At 31.1% G+C, this 12,472-nt stretch overlaps 2 protein-coding genes across 2 annotated transcripts; one reads left to right on the forward strand and one right to left on the reverse strand.

Moving 5' to 3' along the window:
• The first annotated feature begins 4,233 nt into the window (after positions 1 to 4,233).
• Positions 4,234 to 5,028, forward strand: LOC149878816 (uncharacterized). Its single transcript, XM_090071075.1, has 3 exons — positions 4,234 to 4,387; positions 4,611 to 4,724; positions 4,831 to 5,028. The coding sequence occupies exons 1-3, from the start codon at positions 4,336 to 4,338 to the stop codon at positions 4,968 to 4,970; spliced, it is 306 nt and encodes a 101-aa protein (XP_089927201.1). The 5' UTR covers positions 4,234 to 4,335; the 3' UTR covers positions 4,971 to 5,028.
• A 1,895-nt stretch (positions 5,029 to 6,923) lies between these two features.
• On the reverse strand, positions 6,924 to 8,136 carry LOC145190938 (uncharacterized). Its single transcript, XM_090071076.1, has 2 exons — positions 7,883 to 8,136; positions 6,924 to 7,711 (listed from the first exon to the last, which is right to left on the reverse strand). The coding sequence occupies exon 2, from the start codon at positions 7,564 to 7,566 to the stop codon at positions 7,168 to 7,170; it is 399 nt and encodes a 132-aa protein (XP_089927202.1). The 5' UTR covers positions 7,567 to 7,711; positions 7,883 to 8,136; the 3' UTR covers positions 6,924 to 7,167.
• Between the last annotated feature and the right edge of the window lie 4,336 nt (positions 8,137 to 12,472).

The raw sequence follows: 12,472 nt of genomic DNA on the forward strand, positions 1-12,472 counted from the left end.
TTTAATTCTCGATGCCTGCGATATGTTAAAATTGGTTAGAAATTGCATAGGTGAAAAAAAATTTTTAAAAGACGGTAACAATGGTATTATTAATTATGCGTTCATTGAATGGTTGTAAGAGCTTCAGTCAAAAGAAGTAATTTATGCTGCTAACAAACTAAAAAAAATACCATAGAGAATGGAACCAAGATAAAATGAAGATGAAGTTGGGAGCGCAACCCTTAAGTCAAAGTGTTACAGATGCTCTTGATTTTTTTGAAAATAAATTCAAATTAAAAGAATTTCAAAGTTGTTTACCAACCATCAATTTTATTCAATTTATAAACAAAAGTTTTGATTTACTAATCTGTCTGAATTTTAATTTTTTTACTTCACTAATATTTACGAATTCGCAAAAAAACTTTTTGCCTCGCTCTACGTCACTTTTTCAACGGGAGCTCAACTTCATTTTCTTTTAATAGTTATAAGACCAGACTTTGTGATGCCGTATCCAGTATTTTACATATCTATGCGCAAAAATGAATGTTGATCATTTCTTTAAAAAATGCTTTAAAATGAAAACTACCTTTACGAAGTGAGAACTTACTAAAAAGTATTGATGGTTACAATTTGAAGCATTGTTTGAGCAATTATTTGCCGTTCTGAAGAGGAAAGTTTATTTGAAAATAGAGAGAACACTGCAACTATTCATTTAAATATTCAGCTATTTGTGATAGCAATTTTTATGCCAAATTTATTTAATATGGAAAAAAATGCACCTTGATATGGAATCTTCCTTTTCTTCCAACTATTCAAACAGTCAAATAAGTCGAAAATCAACTACAAGGGTGCCAATGTTGCCCCGTAAAGAACCAAGATATTAAGTATTTAGGAAAAGATGAGTTCGATAATTTTCAAAATGTTAATAAAATAATAATTCTTGATTCTTAATTCTTGATTCTTTGACAAAACAACATTCACCACCAGTGTTTAGATTTAAGTAATTTCAATTTAAACTGAGTTAAGTGAAATTAGAAGGCAGACCTCTTTCTTTAACACCAGACTGGTGCAATGATGACTGTGTTTCATCATTGCACCAGTCTGGTTCTAAAGAAAGAGCAGTTATTATAGATTATTATTCAACTAATTTTAATGTCTTTTTAGAGTTCCATAAAGCATATACTGGAGATGGAAAACTATTTATTTATCATCCAGTTTACAATGGAGTATTAAAAGTATATTCTTTGATATAATCCATTTAGTAAAAACTGTAAGAAATAACTTGGTGATTACAAAAAAAGGTTTTTCCTTCCTTTTCATTTGATTTGTTCAGAGACAATTTTGAAGCTCCAGCTGGTTACATTTCATGGGATTTGTTTTATGAAATTTCTATGAAAAAGATCAGTTATTAAATGGGAACATGAAAAAAGCAAGAAATAATAATTATTAGGTCAATCATCCCGAACACAACAAACAATGTCAACCTTGCATTGACAATATTTAATGAAACAGCTACAGCTGCAATATTAAGTTATTTTCCTGAAAGAAATGGCGCAGTATTTCAGTATTGCAGTTGTTTCATAAGTTATTTATCGCACTTAATTCAAAGTAGATATTCAATGCATGCAATACACCTCTGTCTGATTTTATTAGGCAACTTTTTAGTATTCTAAATATTATTTCTCCTATTCTCGTTCAACATTGCAGTTATTCTTTTTCAATTCGCATAAAAAGTTTTTAAGTTTTTTTAAACCAGTGCAGATTTTACTTTTGACGATCACCAAGAATGGATATGGATCTCGTATCGTTATAAAATTTTTTATAAATAATTTTCAAAAAGAAACTGCAGATTCAGAAAGAAAAGATCAAATAAAAGAGTTGAAAAAAGACAAAGAACCAATAAAATAGTGCTTACAAAATCATTTCATTATTCTTTTATACTTAAAAAATTGAAAAATTTTTTTACTTAAGAGTTTTAGATTTTTAGTCTTTGCAATATGTAAAGTTACTATTAGTAGAATGTTGTTATAAAAAGCATTCTGAAAACCTATTTCAATATTCCGTGTGTTATTGGAATAAACTGATGCAGACAATCAGTTAGCAAAGGATCTTGTGCAGCAAAATGTAAAAAATATAAATGATAAATATATAGAGAGAAAATTTAAGTATTATCTAACGATATTAATAAGATAAATAATAAATAATAGTAAGATATAAACAAAACATTCATGTCGCATAACCAAACGTAACCAAGAACCCAAGCATTCTCCGTAATTGTTCTTCATACATTTTTCTTCATACATTCTCTTCGTAATTATTCATTTCATTCATACATTTTCTTCGTAACTCTTCTTCATACTTTCTCCGTAAAAGAACTGGCCTCATAATTTCTTACGGAAAATGAAACAAATCAGGCTGTGTAAATTCATTCCACAATCATTTTTGTCATATGCTTACGTAGACTTAATTTTTTTAAAATAACTAAATTACTTTGTTCTAAAATTGTTTTCTTTCACTATTTTAGGCTTTAGCAAGTTCCAAAAGACTTTTAGTTTTGCTCTTACTTTGTAAATGATTGTTATTAACACTATCAGCACTTCCGCAAGGTTTGAAATAGGCTTATTTACAACATTGTGCTTATTTTGAGTCTTCGAAATAGAGGTATAAAGTACTAATTAGTTAACTGCAAATCTGCGAAAGTGCGAAAGTAAAGTTAACTTTGGCTTTTTAACAAAAACAACGAGAAAAAAAAATGTAAAACGTTACAAATGGCCGTAAAAATTTTTTTTTTATCTTTAGCAAAAATGTTTAATAAGTATGCTTCGCCACTCGACTACCGTCAACAGCGTATAATAACAAAAAGCGTACAAGTTTCTATTTCAGACTGTTTCGTAAGCTATTTGTTATTTTTGAAAAACAAGTTTAAAGTATTAATCGAATATCAATTCTGCTCTAAGCCTTGAAGGGTTGAGACAAAGTTATCTAAGTTAGGCATCCGTGTAGCGAATAGCAATTGAAACAAAGATATGCATCCGTGTAGGCTGAAATTTCATTACAAAACTAAATGACGTATGCAATTACGTGGATTAAATGCAAACATGATAAGAAGATTATGAACATCAAAATTTACTAATCACGTGGGTTTGTTTGTCGCAAAGCTACGTCTTTTTTCTAAAGATTTTATCAGATTATTCCCTGGCGGAAAAGCATTTGCTAAAAGCAAAAGCGTATACCGAATTGTATTTCATTAATCAAATCACTTATTGCAGAGCCTACCATGGATTAATGGCTTACAATTAGCAATTAGCGAAGTTGAAGAAACACGTGTTATATAACTCTTTATTTAAAAAGCATTGTCAACAAAAATTTATCACGGCGATTAACAAACAGACGAACCAGATTAACCATAAAATCGGACCGACTAAAATAAAAAAAATAAACAAAAACCTATAACGCCAGCAACACTGTTGAAATTGACACTTTGAATGTAACTCTTTCGATTAAATATTTAAGCTCGATCGACCGTTTGAAAGATTCCAATTTTAAGATTTAAAATCTTAAGCTGAGTCAAATGTTGATCGACCGAACTTAATTTCTTAATTTTTAGCAAATTTTACTCTTAAAAAAAAGGATTACTTAACCAAAATTTTCCCATTTACAACAATCAGTTATGAAAGTAATTAAAAAGTAAAAAACTTTTATGCTTAAAAAAAACGTTAAATATTCTCAAGCATCATTTAAAACCTTTGTGTGGTTTTAAGAACTGGTATAATCAACTTAAAACTTAGAGAAGTAAAGATGGTTTTTCCTGAAAAAACGTTTGAACAAAATTAGAGTTCGCTAATTGTTCGAGTTGCCTATGTAGATAAGTTGAGCTTTTTTTTTTTGAAAATTGGAGATTTTTTAAGCAATTTTTTGCTGCCACAAATAGAAAGCTCAACTTGTATTACTAATGACGCACATTTGGAGTTAAAGCGACTGGTATCTGAAGCTAATTGTTATATAACAAAAGTGCGTAATATCTCGCTGTACTCATGATCTGAAAAGGGCAAATTTCCATAACACTCCTTTGTTTACAAATTCAGGACAAAAATAAAGACCCAATAAACATATTTTTATAAAGTTAGTAAGAATTTTCTATAAACATTAAGCTGTAACTAAGACTAGAGTTTTGTAAATTTAAAATTTGTAATGCTTATGCAACTTTTATTTGTAAATTTTTCAAAGAGAGAAAGAATTTTAAAAAAGTCTGCGTTTTAATGAAAACTGATTCTAAAGACCGCGCGGATTAAGGTGATTTCTATAAATTGTAAAGTAGTAAACTGAATTGAAATAAGTTCAAGAAGAAGACTCAAGATGAAGGTTTTACTGATTGTGTGTGCTGTTGTTGCTTTTGTGAGCGCAAATAGTAAGTCAGAACAACTTTTTACCTACCGCGTTTGGTTGTAAGAGCTTGTTGCTTGAGTAAAAGTGTTTAAAATACAAAAAACATCTTTTTTATAACCGTTGTACTTTTCACATTGTCATAAGACTTGATCTCCCAAACACACGTATTTATTTGCTAGCTTTTAAATTTTATTTTCACACACAAGCAATTTGTTTGGTAAATTTGATGCAAATTTTTCATTTAGACATTTTGAATAAACAACGAATAAAGGATGAAATTGTGAAAGAGATTGAAGTTGAAATTTTAAAAAAAATTCTTGCAGACGATGATGACGAGGCAGAGCAAGATGATCTCTCTAGTAATTTTTCTTTTTATAAACTTTTTACTTTTATCTCTTACTCATCTGAATATTTATATGTTAAAAGAAAAGCGAACAAATAGTTGAGTTCTTGAACTCTGTTTAGATTTAGGTGAACAACGTGTCAGAGACTTAATCGATATTCCGGGGGTTTCAATCCCGGGTTGGTCCATTCCAAGTGTCCCTTCAATCAGACTCCCTTCAATCAGGATCCCTTCAATTAGACGATGGTTTGGAAAAAAATGAGAACAACTGTATACTTCAAAGCGATTTTTTTTTCTGATAATAAATAACATTTTTAAAATATTGCGTGGTATATCCCAAAATCCCAAAATCCCAAAATTCTACAACCAAAAGTTAATCCACATTCAAGATAGTAACCTATAAAATAAGTAGGGGAAATTTAATCACCCAACGATTTTTTATCACTAGTTCTTTTTAGCTATGCCAGTACTCCTCAATACTCCTCCAAGATGGGGAAACATCAAGAAAATATTTCGAAGCATAATGGGGAAGTGTTTACAATCTATTTCGCCCTCATTATACTTTTTAACATATATTCTATACATTTATTTTTCTCTTCACCAATTCCAGATAAATCTTGCGAATAATTTTTCATAGTAGGCAATCGCGTAGTCCCAGGCATCAGCTAACGCGGGCTGGTTATGCAGAATACTGGGAAAATATTCCGCGAAATATCTCAATGGCATCTTTTAAAGTTCAAAATCGTTTTCCTAACAAAAATAAATTACATCATGAACTAAAATCCTTTTCAAAATTCTTTTGCGCTATGCAAGATTCTGATGGATTATGGGGGAAAAGTTTTAATGCGTATGGATATGTTAGATGAAGAAGGATCAAACATGCATCCCTACTACTGCTTTTATTGACTCTAAATTAAATTTTTGCATTATTTTGATCCATGTCTTAAAATCTTCCTTCAGTATCGGAACATGTCAAATCACCAACGTAGGAACAAGTCTTAAGATCTTCCTTCGATGCCAGAATATGTCTTTGCAACAACAGGCATATTCCGACATTGAAGGAAAGTTTTAAGGAAAAAGTCTCTTCATCAAATCCAAACAGGATTCATTGTTCATCAAATCCAAACACAAAATTATTCTTCGAGCAACTTATTGACTCTCTAATTTAATTTAAAGTTTAAAATTAGAAGATAACATTAAAAATGCAATTTTTAATACCACTATATATGACATAGGTATTTATATCTATTAATTTATATAGTTTTGTAAGATTATTTTTTGATTATTTTTGCTGGTAATTTACTTAACTTTTTCTTGCCTGTACAACAGGAGTAAAATTTGTAATACTTAACTTCCATTTTTTATTTTAAGGCCTACGAAATTGTTATTCAGGTACAGCAAATGATTGTTGATAATCATGATAGTGTATAGAAAAGTTGCTGAAAATTATAACACAAGTAAGGCAGCGGTACAATCAACAATACAAAAATATAAAAAAATTGAAAGTGTGCAAAATAAAGCGCGTTTAGCTCGTCCACCAAAATAACTTATAGAGAAAATAGAAGCCATCACAGACGCAGGATGTTTGGTCTAAAACTTGTACCTAACATTCCCTGGTACCTTTTTGGTATTCAGGGGGTTCGTAAAGCAATTAGTTTTACTATTGGACACCGAATGGACAGAGAAGAGATTTTCGTGGGAGTAGAGTACCGTGTGAAGTCCTTTCTTGAGGTAACTACATCTTTAGTTCCAAGCCCATCTTCCTCATGCTTCCTCTTCCTCATCCTTTAGTTCCAAGCCCATCTTCCTCATGCTTCCTCTTCCTCATCCTTTAGTTCCAAGCCCTCTTCCTATATATATATATGTATATATATATATATATACATACATATATATATATATATATATATATATATATATATATATATATATATATATATATATATATATATATATATATATATATTAGGGCTGTCCAAAAAAAATTTTTTTTTCAGATTTGATTGCATAGTTGTTTATTTTGTGCCATTTGACATAGTAATTAACTGTGCAAGAAATCTTTCCAATCAGATAATGTTTAGGGAGTGCTCAATGACCATAAAGTTTTACAAAAAATGTGAAAAACATGGAAAAAGTAACAAAGTTCCACAAATTTCTAAAACCCGGTTAATTAGGTTTTTCAGATTTGATCAGTTTTAATTATCCTTAAATATTAAATTCTGAATACAAATTACAATCCACATCCACTTTAGACTGGTTTATTAGCAGAGAAATTAATGAAATAAAATACTGCAATACGACTAAAGTTCTGCGGTTTTTGTTATATCAGAATTTTTCCAAAATAAAACACTAGGATTTTTGACTCTTTGTCATTGATTAAAATACGAATTATAAACAAAAAAACATATGAGCAATTAACATTTAATTATCGTAATGTTATAGTTCGTGCAATGTTAATGCTAGCGAGGACTATAACTCTTCAGAGTACACTTTCTGGCATCTGGCACTCGCTTTCTGTGATCCTCAACCACCTGAATTAACCTCTGCATTTCAGATTCATTCCTTGTAATCGATTCATTAAACATCGACATTAAAGCCACAGATCGTTCGGCAGCATCATTTACTACTTTCAATGAATATACTAAATTTTTTCCTTCTTGGTATTCTGGGGAATCATTCCAGGTAGCTGGATCGTTGTTGAACAGAAAATCAATATCAACCTTCATTGACCGCAACGCACTTGCTGAAACTGATGTCACCAGCATGTCCAGAGATTTCTTCTCTAGACTTTCAATGTTCTTTAATTTGATCAACCTTTCAGACCAGTTCTCACCGTGAAATTTCATGTTGGAAATCATTTTTCGCTCTCTCTTCCGTTTGAAGTTTGTTTGAAAACAAAGCTAGTGGGACCAATTCTGGTGAAAGGTACCACAAATGGTTTTGAAAGTTCTTGACTGCTGCTTCGGAAATCGTTTTATTCACAACTGCAAACTGCTTAAGTTGCTGAAACAGAAACAAGTCATTAACTGGAGCATCGCTGGCATTTGTGCATGATATCCAAGATTTTAAATAAACCAGACTAGCAAATAAGCAAAATTCACAGAGATTTTTTTCCTCTTTTGTGGTCAACTTGAACTCTTCACGAAATAAATAAATCTTAAAACAATAAATAACCTTGGCCATCCAGCGAGCCATGTGATAAGCACCAGGGATCTTGAAATGATAATTTTTCTCTTCTTGATCAGGCAGTTTTCCAAGTATTAACAGACAGAGATCCATGATTTCTTTGTAGTCATCCCTTGGCATTTTAACATGCAGGTTTTCTTTGAGGAATGCAATCACTTCATTTTGTAGTTCTTGCACCAGGGGTATTTTCATTCGAATGTCATCCAAAGGTTTAAAATTTCCTTGATTAACTTTGGACCAATATTGCTGAAATCTCTGGAAAAGAGGTATGTTGGGACCAGATGGTGGTCCAAATAGTGATCCAAACACTCCTGCTACTATGATCTCATGAACATGGTGTCTGCAAGCGAAATATAACAAATTTCTACCTATATGTTTCTCTAGAACTACACATGCACCATTTTTGGAGCCAGTGTTAGAGGCTGTAGTATCAAAACTCATTCCAATAACATCACCAATTATGTCCCAGAAATTAAGCAGATGAATAACTGCTTTTGCTTGGGCTTCTCCAGTTCCAGCTGATAGTTTTGCTATTCCAAGTATTTTGTCAACATTGTGACCTGTCACACCTACAGATAGCCGGTCAACATTTGCTTTAGGGGCTGCAGAATTTGTACGATCTATCATCAGTTTGCCATCCCAGTGGACGATTAATGGTGGTTTGTCCAAATCGCAGAATTCAGTTCGAACAGTGGCTTCAATATTTGATCGATGATAGGTTCGTTTTCTACGGACTGTAGAACGTGACAATGATCCATCATCGAGGTTCTGTCCACCAGCCCTTGCAATTGCTGCTGCTAGTATAGTAAATTTTGTGTCAGATAGATTAATTCTGTCTAATGTTGATGAAACATCAGGCGAGTCAAGAATTGTATCTAAGATACATTGTCGTTTTGGAGTACTTGCTAAACTTGATTCAGCTGACCCTGAAGAACTTGCTTTACTGACTTGTTGTCTGTAATAAACAGGGATTTCTATCTCAAAATCTCTATCAACCATTTTGTCATTATCAACAGCATCGTTATCGTTGTCATCACTATAACTTTCGTCATGTAAAGGTTCAATAACAGGAACTATTGCACTCGCACCAGATTGTCTTTGCTCTTCTTTTAGCTTTCGTTCTCTCTCTGCTTGTTTCCTTGCTTCATTTCTTTTTTCTAATTTTGAAAGTTCTTTGTCCTCTCCAAACATCACCATTTTTCTCTGACATCTCTGATCCAATAAAAATTCTTTATCTTCTTCAATTCTGATCATGGTTTCAGCATCCTTGTGGGCAATGTCAAAAAGTAGGCCAATGGTGTCTGTAAATGATTTCTCTCTCGGTTTCTGAGAATCTGACAATCTGGATTTATTTATTTTTATTAATTTAAATTCCTGGACTAAAGTTTTCAACTTTAAGACTACATTCGGATGAAATGCTGTCGGAATACGGGCTTTATTCCAAATAATAATCAGTTCATCAACAGTTGTTTTAAGACTTTCAGGCACTGACTTTTTGGTTGAATTAAGATGATAAAAAAATGTTTTTAAAGCATCAGATGTTAAGGGAAGAACTTTATCTGGAAGATTTGGCTCTGGTTGTCCAATTAAAAAGATTTTGGTTTGAAGTCGTGTAGAGATAGCAACACGAGATGATGCTGCCATTTCAATGATAACTGAAATATTATGAGAAAATCAAAACTCAATACCATATTATACAAACTTATCATTCAGTTGTTGGTTTATGCAGCTGCAGCAATATATTATAATAATTATTACTAAAGAAATTAAATAAATATTTTCAAATTAGAAATTATTATTATCTGCACTTAATAACAAACAATACACTTCCAGACTACCATGCTAGTTTTCTGTAATAGGTTACTAAGGTTAGGTACTATCAAAATATTAATACATTTGTTGTCAAACTGAAATTCCAAATAAAAATAATATTTATACTTGTAAACCTTTTTATTCCGTTTGAACAAATTCTAAATTGAGTTAAATAGTAGTATTAAAATTATGAATACAAATTTTAACAAAATGATATAAACACAGTTGTTTTAAACACTAGCAGACATTTTTTAGTCTGGTGCCCTGATGACAGTTAATCTGCTGCACTTTAATTAATCTATATAGCACGCAATCAGACAATATTTCAGTGGAAAAAATCTAACTAACCAGGTTCTAGAAATTTTTGGAACTTTGGAACTTTTTACACGTTTTTGACGTTTTTCGTAAAACTTTATGGTCATTGAGCACCCCCTAAACATTATCTGATTGGAAAGATTTTTTCCACAGTCAATTACTATGTCAAATGGCACAAAATAAACAACTATGCATTCAAATCCGAGAAAAAATTTTTTTTCCTGTGTTCACATGAACAGCCCTAATATATATATATATATATATATATATATATATATATATATATATATATATATATATATATATATATATGATATGCGACTAAATTATTCACACCCTATTATAAATTATGCAGTGGTAACCAAAGAATAACCAAATTGATTAAATAATTTTTATAGATGTTAAAAAAAATTATTACAACAACTATTAATAATATAAACTAAAGTAATAATTAGCTAAAGTAATAATATAAACTAAAGTAATAATATAAACTAAAGTAATAATATAAACTAAAGTAATAATATAAACTAAAGTAATAATTAGCACAGCTAAACTTTTAAATTTTTGTTTTAAATTCATTTATTACTAAACAATTTTTAAATGTTTACCTGTAATTATAGTATCATTAATAGAATACTATAGTAACTAACAACATTAACTGATGTGCAATAAATTTTAACTGATTTAAATCTTGTATTGCAGGGTCTACAACATTGAACGTGATGATAACCGAATGTTTTCATCTACAATCTGCACAACTAAAAGACTTTATGAATCATACCAGCAAAATAACAATTTCTATTAATGGTTGGACAAAGAATGGTCTCACAGCATTGTTAATTGGGATATCTGCTTGTTTCAATGACATCACCATTGATAAACCACGACATACTTTCCTAAATTTGATGGAACTCCAATATCCCACACGGGTGAAATGCTTGCCGAATGTTTAAAGAAATGTCTTGACCAGTTAGAGAAAATCAAGTTATTTTGATTGTTTCAGACAATGGGTCTAATATGGTTAAAGCTATAAGGCTATTATAGTAAGTGCATACAACTTAGAAATCTGAAGAATCTGAATTTTATTAGTTTGAATCTGACGAGTCTCAGTCAGAACAAACTGATTAATCCCGGCCAGATCATATTCCATATTGTCCAAAGCCCTGTATGGCTTACACATTCCAGCTTCTCATAAAATCAGTCTATGAACATTATAGTACAACCATCTTAGAAACAAGACAAGTTATATCAAAAATTAGGAAATCAAGTGTGGCAATTGAGAAACTTATTGACAAGTGTGGGAAATCTCTGATAACTTGCTGCACCTCAAGATGGAACAGCACATATCAGATGATTGACTGGCTGTTGAAAATAAAGGTATCGGTGAATGAAGTTCTTACAGAAAGTGGTACATATTATGATTACTTATGATAGTAGTGTATATAAATTATTTTCGGAAATTTATTAAATTTACAAAATTGCGTCTCACCTTATTTAAACTAAAAAAAGTTAAAATGGTAATAAATTCTAAGAAGTTCATTAGCCGTCATCATTAAAAAACAAGACAGGGTATGTAGTGTTTAAATTAGGTTCACTAATACACGGAAAGACTATATCCTCTTCCGTTTGCGGTATGTTTGTTAGATCCAACCGCTGCTGTCTTTATCCTCACATCGGAAATGAGCACCTTTCTCCATGCAACAAAGATGTATATAACAAGTGTTTGTGGAGTAGAGCCAGAATTACAAGTTGCTGCGGAGTCAATTGGATCTGAATGAGAATCTGCTGCCATAAAGCGCTTTAAGTTCTTGTCAAATAGAATCTTTTTAAAAGAAGAAAAATTTTTTAACCAAGATAATATTGCTGTTGCAAGTCAGCTGTCAAGGTATTCGGCGAACGTAAGCGGTGATGAAGCGCTGCCAAGTAACGGCCTGCTCTTATGGAAACAAAAAAAAGCAGGTATAGCAATATTGCAATGTTGGCTAAAGATTTATCGTCCGCCCCAGCATCACAGGCGTTTGTAGAAAGGGTTTTTCATTTTTTTTCATTTTGTGGAATGTTAACTGTTGGTCGCCGCAATTGAATGAAAAAATCATTAGAGAGAAGAATTTTTATGAAACTGAACAAAAACTTGTAATTACAATTCAACCATTCTTCTTACTTTGTGAAGAAAAATGTGGGTCCTATGAAAAAAAAAAAATTCCAGCCACCATTGATTTTCTATTAACAGTCAGGTTTTTTTTTCAGGATCAGTAGGTTATTTATTGAAAAAAAAAGGTTTTGGGGTTAGTTGGGAAAATTTTCACGGGGGCAAGTTGGAAAACAAAAATATTTTTATAAAACTGATTTTTTTTTTTTATTTTTATTTGTAACAACATTAAAAAAATTATTTTTCCGAAATAAAAGTTTTGGGGAATTTTTTTACTAGGAACAAAGGAGGAATCTTGTTTT

Source organism: Hydra viridissima, unplaced genomic scaffold (genome assembly GCF_058129835.1).
Source record: "Hydra viridissima isolate aposymbiotic clone 2 unplaced genomic scaffold, HvirCarnegie_v1 scaffold_14, whole genome shotgun sequence".
In the NCBI taxonomy this organism is placed as follows: domain Eukaryota; kingdom Metazoa; phylum Cnidaria; class Hydrozoa; order Anthoathecata; family Hydridae; genus Hydra; species Hydra viridissima.

Bases quoted from the DNA above. Each gene is read 5' to 3' on its own strand.
- LOC145190938 (XM_090071076.1), bottom strand. From the start codon at position 7,566: ATGATTTCCAACATGAAATTTCACGGTGAGAACTGGTCTGAAAGGTTG.
- LOC149878816 (XM_090071075.1), top strand. From the start codon at position 4,336: ATGAAGGTTTTACTGATTGTGTGTGCTGTTGTTGCTTTTGTGAGCGCA. The intron at 4,388-4,610 runs GTAAGTCAGAAC...TTTTTCATTTAG, and splicing joins TGCTTTTGTGAGCGCAAATA to ACATTTTGAATAAACAACGA. The intron at 4,725-4,830 runs GTAATTTTTCTT...AACTCTGTTTAG, and splicing joins AGAGCAAGATGATCTCTCTA to ATTTAGGTGAACAACGTGTC.